At 44.2% G+C, this 14565-nt stretch overlaps 2 protein-coding genes across 2 annotated transcripts in view; both read left to right on the forward strand.

The window, feature by feature from the left end:
* LOC118841911 (cadherin-1-like) overlaps positions 1-3569 on the forward strand; it is a 63243-nt gene extending 59674 nt beyond the window's left edge. The window contains exon 16 of the mRNA XM_036749607.1: positions 1676-3569. Within this exon, the coding sequence (XP_036605502.1) occupies positions 1676-1885 (210 nt within the window). The 3' untranslated portion in view covers positions 1886-3569. The remainder of the gene's footprint in view (positions 1-1675) is intronic.
* Positions 3570-9765: 6196 nt separating this feature from the next.
* TANGO6 (transport and golgi organization 6 homolog) overlaps positions 9766-14565 on the forward strand; it is a 211290-nt gene continuing 206490 nt past the window's right edge. Inside the window, exon 1 of the mRNA XM_036752788.1 lies at positions 9766-9844. Within this exon, the coding sequence (XP_036608683.1) occupies positions 9766-9844 (79 nt within the window). The remainder of the gene's footprint in view (positions 9845-14565) is intronic.

The following is a 14565-nucleotide window of genomic DNA, read 5'->3' on the forward strand; positions in this document are numbered from 1 at the left end:
CTCCTCTCTATGTAGGACCTTAAAATTACCTCATCTTAATGGGGATTTATTGAACTTCAGATCAGCCTTAGAGAATGCAGAAAGTCTGCATGGCAAAAATAAGAACTCCTCAAATTTAGAAGCATCAGAATATTCATTCACCCAACAGCACAGGGCTAAGTGGGGAATGCCTGGGGAACCTTGGCTGAAGGCCCAGATGGGCATTTTCAGATGGTACCAGACTGGGATATTGTGTGACAGTTATGATTCACAGACATCCTGAGAGTCTAGAAGGACACACTGAATTGGATGGTGAAACTTATTAGTGTCTATGCTGAGGTTTGAAAAGATGAATCCAAATGAGATGAGGGAAGATATGGCTAGAGAAGGGTTCCACAGATAGACACAAGAAAAGTTAAGAACTCCTGCCTTTTTTTTTTTAAAGCAATCAGGGTTAAGTGACTCAGACAACTAGTAAGTGTCTGAGGCCTCATTTGAACTCAGGTCCTTCTGACTCCACTCAACCACCTAGCTGCCCTGATAAGAACTGCTCTTAACCTAGCTCCTTCACTTTACAGTTGAGGAAATCTGAGCCTCAGGGGTCAAATAACTCTCTGCCAAGGTCATTAAGTAACTGAAACTGAATTTGAAGGCAGACCTTCTGGCTCTGAATCAGTACTTTGTCCACTGTGCTACACTGCCAACTTGGCTTAGTCCAAAACCCCAGAGGGAGAAGGCAGTGGGTGTGATGGAAGAAGGACCTACCTGTGTGACCTTTGGCAAATCACATAAACTTACTGAAGCCTCGTTTCCTGAATGTAAAAATGAAGGTGTTGGACAAGCCAACCTCTCAAATCTCTTCCAAATCTCAGTCTAGGATCCTCCAATATTTTGGTGGGAATGTAGGTGTTCAATTAAATATAAATATATACATGTGTATGTATATCTCTCTATATATGTATAGATAGATGGCTGGGATTTTCTGCAGTGACTCCCAGAATTCATTACTTAACACCTATCACAGAAATATATTGATGTCCATACCAATAGCCCCCCATTTTTTGCAAAAAAGGGAGGGCAGTATAGAGGCATCTAGAATAAGTCAGGTACCTTCACTTTATGGGAAGCTAGGTGGTACAGTGGATCGAGCACTGGGCCAGGAATCAGGGAGACTTGAGTCCAAATCCAGCTTCAGATACTTAATAGCTTTGTGTGACCTTGGGCGAGTCACTTAACCTCTGTCTGCCTCAGTTTCTTCAACTATACAGTGTCTTCCTAAAGTCTGGACACATAGGCAGAAATGCATATTTTCAAGAAACGAAATGAATGAAATTTTCAACCACATTTTATTTAATTGAAATATTAGCAAATAACATCTTCAATATGATTTCCATCATTTGCTTTGCAAGATTCACGTGAACTTGATGCAATAACTCCACTTTGCCGTCAGTTTTCCTATGTGTCCAGACTTTAGGGACACCCTGTAGAATGGGAGGAATAAAAAGCACTTAACTCCCAGTTGTAAGGATCAAATGAGACAGTATTTGTAAAGCACATAGTAGGTGCTTAATAAATGCCATTTCCCTTCCCCTTTAGCTGTTTGGAAGGATAAGTAGGAGGGTGTTTAATTAATGCCTTTTGTTAATGAGCTTGAGGTTTTTTTTGACTACAAGATCTATTCTCCACCTTGCCCTAGAACCTGAAGGCTGCCGACAGCGACCCCACAGCACCCCCTTATGACTCTCTACTGGTGTTTGACTACGAAGGGAGCGGCTCCGAGGCAGCCTCTCTGAGCTCCCTCAACTCTTCTGGCTCAGACGAAGACCAGGATTATGATTATCTGAATGAATGGGGCAATCGCTTTAAAAAGCTGGCCGACATGTATGGCGGAGGGGAGGATGACTAAAGGCCGAGCCTGGGGCTCACAGAGTCAAGAAACAGTCTCCGGGGGCTGTGACCCCCCAGGAAAGGGGCATGTGTTTGATCACTTCTATCTGTGCCTCCCTCAACTGTATAACACAAATAGGAATTACTGCTAATTTACAAGGTTAGTTTTCTATTTTAAGGCTAGTATCAATTCTCTCTGTTCCCACTCTTACCCCTTGTCTTTAATTTCTTGCGTGACCTGAGTAAAGGTTTCAGCAAGTAAAGAAAATCTATTTCAGAGGTGATTTTCCAGTCTTAGGGCGCCATGCTGTTGGGCACTTCTTTGGGGCTCTGCCTAAATTGAATAAGGAGAACAGATGGCAGCTGGCCCCCTCTCTCATTCACCTCTGAACCCCCTTTTTAAATGTGTGTAATGTTTTTTTTGTTGTTTTGGTTTTTACTTTTACTTTGGTTCTCAATCGATTCCTTCCCTCTCACATCTTCCCAGGCAAGAGATCTCAGAAGCACATACCTCACTTGACATTTATAGGCAAGAGGTTTGTGACTAGCCACGGCCATTTTATAAACTCGACATCATGTTGTTCATGAGTTTTCCTTTATCACCAATTCACTATGTATAAATACGCCTCAAGTTTGTGAAGAATACTGGTCATGTAAATGTCATTATTATTGTTGGAATTCTGTTGGAGAGATGTCGCAGAAGGGGAAACTAACAGAAAATAGGGTGGGGTTTTTTTTTTCCATCTCATAATTAATAGAATGAAATAGCAATGCACCAAACCAGGGAAGTGTTGACGGTGCATTCACCAAAGACTGGAGATGATAGGTTAGAGTGGAAGCAATAGATGGAAACATCGGTGAAGGAAGCTTTCACACCTCCTTGGAGATGAGAATTCCATCCAGGAAGAGCGCTGCAGGTTAAACATTTGGTCTCAGAGGTTCTATCCTTCTGCACAGATTTCCCAAGTACCTACTTTGGATCATGTCTTCTGGATGCACTAGCAGACAGATAACAAGAAAAACTGAGAAAGTTAGCAAGCAGACATCTTTCCTGGAGATAGACTAAATTGGTTTGAAGGCTTCTCCCCCTTTCATTAGATCAGCAGGTTTGGTGCTGAACAGAGGAGCTTAGCCCAGGGGTGGGGAACCTGCAGGCTGGAAGCCATCTGTGGGTCCTCAAGTGCAGCCCTTTGACTGAATCCAGACTTCACAGGACAAATCCCCTTCATAAAAGAATTTGTTCTGTCAAACTTCCTCACCCCTGGCTTAGACTAATTGATGCACACAAAGGAAACATTTTGACTTGACGGTTTGGAGCTTCCTGTTTTGCAGTACCCCGTTTGTTGGGCCCCTGAAATGTCTTCGGTTTTTTTGCAGCCAAATAGTCTGTGATGATTTAGCACTGTTTCCTAGAATGTATCTGTTCAGGTCCTTTTAAATTTTGTACAGTGTGGGTGTGGAAGACAGCTGTGATCCATGTTGACAAGAATTAAACCCTTGAAAATGCATTTTTATAAATTTTATTAAATAATTTTGTTAAACTGTTGTCAGACTGTTATCTTATTGGAGTAGGCACCATGGTCCTGTGCCTCGAGGTGAAAGCAGTGGCTCCTGACCCCAACTTAATGGTGGGTCCAAGGCTCAGTTGTCCCTGAGAGTGTCATGAATTAATACTAATATTAAATTTCCTATGATTTAAAAAGTTCTATGTCCAACAGGATTTTTTTTTGATACATTTTGTTTTGCCACAACAACAGCAGCTGGTGTTGACACAGTGCTTTAAGGCTGGCAAAGCACTTGACAATCATCTCACTACAACCCTATGAAGCAGGTATTATCATCACTCCCACTTTACAGAGGAGAACGCTGATGCTGAGAGATATTAAGTGACTTGGCCAAGGTCACGCTGCTAGTAAGTGTAAGAAGTAGAATTTGAACCCAAGTCCTGTACTCTATCTGATTGGATGTTTCCCAACAAATACCCCTTACAGACTTATAAACTAACCCCTTAAAGACAATATATTTTATAGATAGCCATATATATAGCTAGGTGCTCAGTAGATAAGAGTGCCAACCCTAGAGTCAGGAGGACCTGAGTTCAAATCTGGTCTCAGATACTTGGTAGCTGTTTTACCCTGGGCTAGTCACTTCACCCTGTTTGCCTCAGTTTCCTCATCTGTAAAATAAGCTGGAGAAGGAAATGGAAAACCATTCCAGTATGTTTGCCAAGAAAACTCCCAATGGGGTCACAGAGAGCTAGATACATTGAAACAGTAACAGCATATACACAGGAATACATATGGATACATTACCTACAGGTAATCCCCCCTCTGATGCTTGATACCTTGGTGATCCTTAGGTAAGCCATCTAACAAATCAGTCTCTGGGCCCCCGTTTCTTCATCTGGGGTTCTACTTGATGTTCCCTGAGAGAGCAGTGAACCAGTAGGGCCACAGGGGAGCAGAGTGACACTTCCCTTCCAGGGGTAATAGCAGAGTTGAAATTACCGTGGTACCAGAACTGGAAGTGAATTGGGGGATCACTCAAGGACATGGTCAAAGGGCATGTATGTACGATTTAGTGGCTTTTTTGGCCATAGTTCCAGATTGCTTTCCATTATGGCTGGGCTAGTTCACAACTCCACCAACAGTGTATTAACATACCACCTCCTTTCCCCCCAAATCCCTCTGGCATTTGTCATTTTCCTTTTTTGTTAATTTTGCCAATCTGATAAGTATTAGGGCGGTACCTCAGATTTGCATTTATTTGCATTTCTCTAATTAGCACAATGCCTGGCACACAGTAGGTGCTTAATAAATGTCTATTGACTTAATTGTCAGTAACTTAAAGCACTTTTTCATATGGCTACTGATAGTTTTGATGTCTTCCTCTGAACACTGCAAATGATACTCATCTTTAATGTTTCTGAGGCAGTGGCCTGTATCTCACTACCACATAGCAATGAGTAAAATGTTAGTATTGAAAAGATCGGCTTTTGTTTTCTTACGTTCTAGACTCAGCTCAATGTCCATCTGTACAGTCTAGTCCAGGCATACGTACATCACTTAGAGGTATATAGAGGTTACATACTTATATCCCCACCTCTGATGGCTTGATATCTCTGTGATCCTCAGGGAAGCCATTTAACTAGTCTCTGGGCCCCGGTATTTTCATGCCCCCATCCAAATGCATGAAATCCGGACCATTGATATTCTTCATCCACTTGGTCTTTCCTTCCTACAAACTTTCTCTGAGAGATTACAGCTCTCTTCTAGGAGAACAGAGCAATCCTTTGGGATTTAATGTCATCCATAAACAAAACATTTGGAAGACTCACCATCCATACCAAACACTGAACTCTGACCCGAACTCTGCTCTGGATCAGCTCCAACATATTGGCAAGCATGGCTCTCCCTGTTTTATACTTCATCCACTGTTTATTACCAGCAGGCCTTTGCCCAGGGTTATTGGTAGCCTTCTCTCTTCCAAGGAATCTCAAATGATTTTGATATATGGATGGGAAATAACTTCCTGTAAAAGGGCCTCTGGGGCTGGACCAAAGGCCCTCCTTGATCTTTCCCTTCTCTGTTGAAACTCAGCCCGCCCCCCACCCTGCCACCTTTATCCTTTTGCAGGTGCCAGTGATTCTTTCCAGCTCAGCCCTTGAGATTCACCCCTATTCCTTTCAGTCTGTTCCTTTAAGACTCTTCTTTAAGATTTTTGTCTTAAAGAAATCCAAGGTGGGCTTTAACTTAGTTACTCCTGGCTCAAAGTTCCCAATGGTCCCAAATTACTCTCCAGGGTGGGAGGGGTAATGTTCTCCCTCTGAAAAAGAAATCACAAGATTCCAGTCAGGTCTCAACTCACACCAGTCTTTTTAGTACCATTTCTACTTTCTCTTTAAGCACACCTTGGACTATGATATTGGTGATTTCATCCTTCATGGGAAAACCAGTTTGTTAAAATGATTTTTAGAAATCTTTTTCATTTTTCTTATGTAGCCTTTCTTCCATTTTCATACTTAGATATCCTTGGGAAAACTTTGTTGAGTTACTAAGCTTTCTTTGAATTGATTTTTACCCTCTATAGTTTCTCTTTGCTTTATAAGGATAGTTCATAATTATCCATTATTTTTAAGCTTTTATAAATAAATTTATATTTTGCTTTTGTTTGCTATCTCTCTCCATTTGATAAGTGATCCAGATGTTCACATACTAAGGTGCTTTTTAGGTTCCTTTGGTCTCCTTGTGGCAATTCATTTCTTTTAAAATTAAATTTTATTTCATTTTCAGACCTGCATTCTCTCTCTTCCATTTCCCCTCCCTCCACACCCTCTACCCCCAACAAGAAAAGCAAAACATGTTTAGCAAAATAAATTCTCTCACTGGTGTGGTAATTAATTTGCATTGGTTGAATTTCTGGATGGAATTATTACAATTGGTTTTAGTCACTTCTGTTGTTTATTTCTTATTTTTGATGTTCAATTTATTTAAATGTTATTTCAATTGAACACCATATATTATCCTTAATATTCTGGCTTCTTCCTAATTTTGATCTTAATTCTAAAGCGTTGGTGGTCTGACTATACATTTGATAGCTGACTCGGGCATAATTCCCATGTCAATAACAAGTCTTTCTCTGTTAAAATGAGATCTATTTCATTCATTATCATATTTAGTCCTTGACATATCCCGTATCTAACACTAATTTTTTCAAAAAACATGTTCATGATATAGGGGCATGAAGCTTATCTATAAGTCTTGGACTTCTTTCTTGTTCTTTCTTCCTGCATCATGTTTGCCCACATCCCCACATATTTTGCCCATCCTTACGTTCAGAGTCCAGTCACCAAGTCTGAAAGTATACATTGATTGGATTTGTAGGGTCTCATCACATTCTTTGTAGAATTTCTCTACTACTTCATTCTCAGCAATGCATGTTGGGGCATAAGTTTCAATTATTTTCATGGCAGTCTTCTAGCAGATTCTTAGTACTAATATAGTAATACCTGATGACCATGGAAAAAAATGTTTCTTATTGGATTTTGGGGTAGGATAAAACACTGCCAAGTCCTTTCTTTGCCTTTCCAAGGAGTCCCTGCGAGCCATCCATCCTTCCACTCAGCAGTTATTTCCTTCTAGGATTCAGCTCCTCTAGGAATGTGCCCCCTTACTGGTCACTGAACAGCTGTTTCATGTTTAGATTACCAAATACCATATTACTGTTCATTGGTGCTCTAAAACTTGTATGATTCTTAGCTGTGTTTCTCCCCTTTATTTGGCTACCATCACTACAGAAGCAGAAGACATCTGTACCCAGATGGAGGGCCATTTTTTTTTTTGTCTCATGAGTTGCCATAGCAAGGCATGAAAGGAAAAAGATCAGTAATCAATACCGTGAGTGCGTTGCCCCGTATTGCCTTGCTAGTCTTTTATCAGTTATAATCGCTAGGATAAGAAATAACTGTGATTCATAGTAAGAACACAGTCCTGAGTAAGAAGCCTGTACAACTGATATGCTGTAGACCCAGGTAAATACCTGTGTTAAACTAGAGTGTGTATTAAGAAAATATACTGAGCTGCCCTAGGTTCATGAGGTGATTGGATGGCCTGACCTATTATGTAAAAGATGCTTGAGACCGACAAGATGAGTGATGGAAAGGCACTGACTTGCACCATAAACAAGCCCTTTTATACCGTACCCATAAATAACTGAATTTTGTATCTTGGAGTCTCAAACTGTACTGGTTAGACAGCACATCCCACCTTTGTTTCTCTTAATAAAGGTTGGTTTCTTTCCCCAGAAAGGCCTTCCCTTTTTCTTCTTTACAGGCAATATACATTGATTAAGTGCTTACTATGTGCCAGGCATTATGCTAAGTGTTGGAGATAAAAATACAAGCAAAAAGAAAGACAGTGCCCGCCTTCAAAGAACTCATGTTCTAATAGATGCTGATAAGTGGGGGTAGGGTTATACTTGTGTGAAGAGGTGATGCGTGCATGTGTGTATGTGTGTGTGTGTGTGTGTGTGTGTGTGTGTGTATGGGGCAGGGTGCCATGGTGTCAAAGTCTGGAAAGTCAGAAGTCAAGGCAGAAGGTGAATGAAGTTTGGCCAGACTGGGTCTCTCCCCAAAATGGAGACCCTGGGAAGACCTCACCAATGCCCTCCAGCAGTGTAGAGGGATATTTCACAGTGAGAGTTCCACAAGAGCAGATGGGTATTCCAGGGTGTGGAGGCCTCAGGGTGCTGAAGGATGTCCCAAGGAGAGACTGTAGCCAAGGCTATTGTCTCATTTACAACTATTGTCTCATTTGGTCCTTGCAACAATCCCTCGTCATTTTACATACAGGGAAACTGAGGCAAAGAGAAGTTAGACCACTTGCCCCGGGGGGCAACTTGCTAGTGCCTTTCTGAGGCTGCATTTGAACTCGGGTCTTCCTGGCTGAAGGCCCAGTGTTTTTATCCACTGCACCACCAATGTATGTGTCACATCCTGTTACTAGACTAAACTACATGGGGGAAGGGGCTCTGTCTCATCTAAACTATATGCTCCCCATCCAACCCAACAGCTTTAACCCCTGATGATTTTCACTACCTGCCTCTCCTGCTGCTACACTTGAGCTGCTGAACAGAGCTGGAGAAAATCACACAACCTGGTACACTCTAAGAGATTCAGGACTAGCCCAGGGGCCAGGACCAATACCATCAGAGGCAGTTTCTTGTTGTTGCTTTTTAATTGGCCATAATTTTATCCCCATAGGGCACCCCCAGTTAGGAACTGCCTCTACCAATATAGGCTGGTACTCGTTCAGCAATCTGTAACCTTAGCTGCCTGGGACACAGACAGATTACCCAGTTTGCTCAGGGTCACAGAGGTGAGGCCAGTTGGAATCCCCTGGTCAGCTCTCTATCCACTAAGCCCGAAGGAAGCAGTTAAGAACTGTTGGCTGACCAACAGGACTTGGAGAATTTGAAACTGTAAAAATCAAAGAATCCATCGAAAGAACAAGGAGAGAGAACCGATGGTGCAATGGATAGAGGGGATGGAGTCGGGAAGACCCTGGGTTCAAGTTCCACCCCTGACACCTATTGGCTGGGTGACCCTGGAAAAGTCACTTAACTGCAATGCCTCTGGCAACTAAAACCCTGAACCCTTCCTCCTCCTCTCAGTCCTCCCCCATCCTTCTCCTGCTCCTCTTCCTTACACTTCCCTTTCCTCCCCCTCCCTCTCCATCCTTCTGCCCCCTCCCCTTCCTTCCCCTTCCCATCTTTCTCCTCTCCCCTCCCCCCTCCTCCTTCTGCCCCTCCTTCTCTCAGTCCTCCCCATCCATCCTTCTCCTCCTCCCCCTTCTCTTTCCTCCTCTTCCTTACCCTTCCCCCTTCTTCCTTCCTCCCCATCCTTCTGCCCCCTCCCCTTCCTTCCCTTTCCCATCTTTCTCCTCTCCCCTCCCCCATCTTTCTCCTCTCCCCTCCCCCCTCCTCCTTCTGCCCTTCCTCTCAATCCTCCCCATCCATCCTTCTCCTCCTCCTCCTTCCCCTTCTCTCTTTCCTCCTCTTCCTTCCCCTCCCCCTTTCTTCCTTCCTCCCCATCCTTCTCCTCCTCCTCCCCTTCTTCTACTTCCCGCTCGCTCCTTCCTCCCCCGCTCCTGCACAGCCACAATGCAGGGCGGCTGCTCAGCCAGAGCAGTGATTGACAGCTTCCTCCTTCCAGGGGCGTGGCTGACCGACCCGCGCCGGAATCCTCGGGGACCCGCCCAACTCCAGCCCTTTCCTGGCCCCGCCCCGCCCCCTGGCCCCACCCCCGATCTCACCGCGCGGCCTCACTCAACATGGCGCCGGCGTCCGGCCCTTACGTTGGCCAGCGCAGAGGCTGCTGGGAGCCATAACGCCGCTGCAGCGATGGCGGCCCCCGGGGCCCTAGAACCCGTGGCGCTGGAGCGGATCGTGGGGGCCCTGAAGCTGCTGCTAAGCCCCGGAGGTACGAGGCCCGCGCGGGGCGTTGCTTGCTCCCAGGCCAGGCCGCTTGCCCCCTCTGCCCGTTCCTCCCTTCCCCGAGCTCCGCCGCCCTTCCCACCTCGCGTGCCTCGGCTCGAGCTGCGGGCCGGCGTCCCCGAGCGGGAGAGAGGGTCCCAGGGCCTCCTTGCAGCGTCGCCCCCTCGCGGACGGACGGACTGACCGCCCTTAGAGCGAGCGAGCCAGGCGGGAGACGAGTTCAAATCCTCCCCCGGACGCGTAGCAGCCGTGTGACCCTGGGCGAGTCATTCAACCTCCGCGTGTAATGGGGATAAAATCGCCCCTCCTCCCAGGGTTGTTGTGAGATACTAATTGTAAAGGGCTTTGCAGATCGTACCTGCCCGCAGCGATCAAATCCACATTCTGCCCGTAACTATTCTTGGCAGTAGAGACAGGGAACTCCCGGGGGAGGAACTCCCTTCACCAAGGGAGCTGAGCACTTATCTGCAGCCGATGGCGCTGGACAGCTGTGCACAGTTGTGCAGCGCCTGGGAATACAGACGCTGAGAACGAAACAGTTCTGCTCCCAAGGCTATGAGGATCAGAGACTAGACTGGAACACAGGATGGCTTCAACACCCTCAACACCTCCATTTTACAGACCAAAGACACTGAGGCCAGAAGGAAGGAAAGTTAGACCTCCTCAGAGTCAGCAATAGTCCATAAACATTTATTAAGTGCCTGCTGTATGCCAGGCATTGTGCTAAGCTCTGGGGATGCAAAAAAAGGGGCAGAAGATAGTCACTGCCCTCAAGAAGCTTACAGTCTGTCTAAGCAGGAGACCACAAGCAAATATGTTTAAACAAGTTACTGGCCAGATAAATGGGAAACAAATAAGAGAAAGAACAGGGTACAAGAGGCTTTGGTAAGATGCTAAATTACACAGAACAGGATTTAGATCTGGAAGGGGTGTGGGTGATCATCTTCATCTAATTCCGCCAATTTTACAGATGAGGAAACTGAGGTTGGGGGAGAAAATGATGGGAATGGGCCAAAAGGCAGGATTGGAACCCAGGTCCCTCTGAGCCCACATTCAGGGCTCCTTCCATTCCCCACCCCCAGCCCCACTTTGCCCTTTTTTCACTCTCCTCTTGGTCACGTTCATGTCTGCCGGCCCCTGCCTCTCATATCCTTAGAGAGAAGGGGGTGTCTTTATTTCATGTTGGAGTCCCCAGTGCCTAGCTGGGGTGGGTAGGAGCCCACTTTCAACGAGAAGCCTTTCCTTATTCCCCTTCAAACAAATGCCTTCCTTCTGTCCTTGGTCCTATCTATCACTTGTTTATGTTTACATGCTGGCTACCATTTTAGACTATAACCTCCCTGAGGGCAGGGATTGTCTTCTACATTTCTTTGTATCCCTAGTGCTTAGCACAGGTGCCTGGAACGCAGTAGGCGCTTAATAAGCAGACATGTCTCTTAGCATGGTACCTGGCACATAGTAGGCACTTAATAAACATGTGTGTCCACTGCTTAATAAAATTTTGTTGAATGAGGGCACTGTATGCAAGCCAGTTTAGTGTGGGGGGGGGGCGGGGGATGGCTTGGGAGGATGAATTGTTGGTGATAAGTGAAGACAGGTTGAAGTATAATGGTAGTGGGGTCTTGAATGTCACTTCTTATTATTAACCTGCACTTTATCTTGTAGGCATTGGGGAGCCATCGAAGGTTTTTGAGTAGGGAAGTGATGCTCAAAGTAGTATTTTAGGAAGATTAAGCCAGATGGTGTCAAACTCAGAGTAAAAAGGGTCACTAAGTGCATAGGGATCCCTGCAGGCCACATATGGACTTAGAAAACCACATATTACATTATCTTCTATTGTATTACTATTTATTTTGTTAAATTTTTTTAATTTTTAAAAATTTGTTTATTTTTAGTTTTCAACATTCACTTTTATAAGATTTTTAGTTCTAAATATTCTCCCTCCCTCCCCTTCCCCTCCCTCTCCATAAATATTTCTTAATTACATTTAAATTTGGTTCTGGGAGTGTTAACGGGCCTCCTAGGCCCGGCACTGGAGACCTCTGCTCCAGGCAACTCTTGCAATTGCTGATCTGCTTTGGTGAAGAGAGTTTTCTTGCCAGGAGTTCTCAAGGCCAATAAAATCATAGGTCCTATCCCCCAAAATGCCCTGTCCAAATAGGATTTGTAGCATGGTTTGGAAGTAAGAGAGACCTAAAGCACTGGGTGAGTATTGTCTCTGAAACTACTGATTTTATAATTTTAGGCAAATCTCTCAACCTTTCTTGGCCTCAGCATCCTTGTCTTTAAAATGAAGCTGTTGGACCTAAGGGGTAGGACCTGTGGCCTCAAGGCACGTCTGTGAACATCTGTGAAGTTTGAATTCAATCAGAGGGCCGCACTTGAGAACCTAGAGGACCACGTATGGCCTCGAGGCCACAGGTTCCCCTCCCACCCCCACCCCCCACTAGATGGTCTCTGAGGTCCTTTCTAGCTCTTAATCTTCAATCCCATGAGAGCAGATGGGAAATTAGTTCAGTTATCCATGCTTGGAGTAATAGCTAGAGCAGGGACAGTGGGAATGGAAAGCAGGGGTCGGTCAGGAGAATGATACTGTGAGTCTGGCTTCGCTCCACAAACCTTCATTATTAGCTGCCTGCCTGGCCACGCGCTGGGGGACAGATTTCATCCAAGAGAAGACGGAGGAGTCCCAGATGCCTCTTAGCATAGAGGCTAGGATGACAGCAGCACCGTTGGCTGAAATAGGGGAGGGGGGCCCACTTAGAGGAGAAGGAAGGTTTATTTTAGACAGGTCGAATTGAACATAATGACAGTGTCAGCGTAGAAGAGTCCAGCAGGCAGTTAGAGGGTGAGGAAGGGAATTCCAGAAGGAAATCAGGACTCGAGAAATGGTTTGGGAGTTCTCTGCAAAGTCCTGGTAGTGACAGGCTTTCAGGCTTGGAGGGACCTTAGAAAGCATCTCTCCTACCCTCCTTAACCCCTCTGGGCCTCGGTTTCCTTACCTGTAAAATGAGGGGGTTCGACCAATCTTTGAGGTCTGTTTTAGCTCTAAATTCTAAAGGCCATGACCCTCATTTTGCAAATTAAGAAATATAATTAAAGCGGCGAGATCTCCAGAAGGAAACAGTTTATGAAGACCAAAGCAGGTTGTTGAGGACAGAACCTCGGGGTTTACCCACTTTTAGGAGATGGGAGTAGGAAGGGTAATGCTGTTGTAGGAGACAAAAAAAAAATAGAGACGTAGGATGGGTTTGTCGTTATAGTTCAGTTGCGTCTGACTCTTCTTGAACTCAGGAGGATGAGTCTTCCTGACTCCAGGCCAGGCATTCTATCTTCTGTGCCACCTAGCTGCCCCAAGTTGAGGGCGTCTTTGTGCAAAGTTGGCACTGGTCGAAGGGCTGTGAATATAAAGACAAAACCTAAATCATTCCTGTTCTCAAGCAGCTTAACATTCTTAACATTCAACTCCATCTTAGCATTCTTCTCTTTCTTCCCCTATTTCCATGACTCTTATCCATAAAAGCAAACATGAAAAACTGCTTTATGCTCAAAGAATTGGTTTCTCTGGATGGTGTTAAGTGGAATCTAAAGATGTTCAAGAATTTCAGTGGTATGTTTGTGGAAATCTGAGATGTTTATGTAACAGTCTTCCCAGGAAGCTCTAAAGTCAATAGGGATTCACCCCCAATTTGGCTCTCATTCTTTTTTTATAGTTATATTTTATTTATTTTTAACATTCATTTATTTTTTCTCAACTACATGTAAACAGAAATTTCTGACATTTGTTTTTTAAAATTTTGAGTTCCAAATTCCCTCCCTCTCTCTCTCTCCTCGTCTCCTTCCCTGAATAGGCAAGCAATTTGATATAGATTATACATGAGTAGTCATGAAAAACATTTTCATATTGTCCATGTTGCAAAAGAAAATTCCGACCAAAAAAACTCAAGAATAATAAAGTTTTTAAAAAAGGATGCTTCAATCTAAGTCCTGCAGAATTATCTTACATCATTGTATTGATCAGAGGAGCTGGGTCTTTTACAGTTATCATTGTATAATGTAGTTGTTACTGGGTATGATGTTCTCCTGGTTCTGCTCATTTCACTTTGCATCAGTTTGTGTAAGTCTTCCCAGGTTTTTTAAAAAATCATCCTGCCTGTCATTTCTTGTAGCACAATAGTATTCTATCACAATCATACACCATAACTTGTTTAGCCATTCCTTAGTTGATGGGCATCCCCTCAATGTCTATTTCTTTCCCACCCTTTTCTTCTTTTTAAAAAATCTCTTTGGGGTACAAATCTAGTAGTTGTATTGCTGGGTCAGAGGGTATGCATAGTTTCAAAGCCCTTTGGGCATAGTTCCAAATTGCTCTCCAAAATGGTTGGATCAGTTTGCAACTCCACTAACAGTGCATTAGTGGCCCTATTTTTCCACATCGCCTCCAACATTTGTCATTTTCCTTTTCTGTCATAGTACCCAATCTGATAGGTGTGAAGTACTACCTCAGAGTTGTTTTAATTTGCATTTCTCTAGTCAATAGTGATTTCGAGTATTTTTTCTTGTGACTATAGATAGCTTTGATTTCTTCTTTTGACAACTGCCTGTTCATATCCTTTAACCATTTATCAATTGAGGAATGACTCGTATTCTTTTAAATTTTGCTCAGTTCTCTCTGTATATATGAGAAATGAGGGCTTTATCAGAGAA

Source organism: Trichosurus vulpecula, chromosome 3, assembly GCF_011100635.1.
Source record: "Trichosurus vulpecula isolate mTriVul1 chromosome 3, mTriVul1.pri, whole genome shotgun sequence".
In the NCBI taxonomy this organism is placed as follows: domain Eukaryota; kingdom Metazoa; phylum Chordata; class Mammalia; order Diprotodontia; family Phalangeridae; genus Trichosurus; species Trichosurus vulpecula.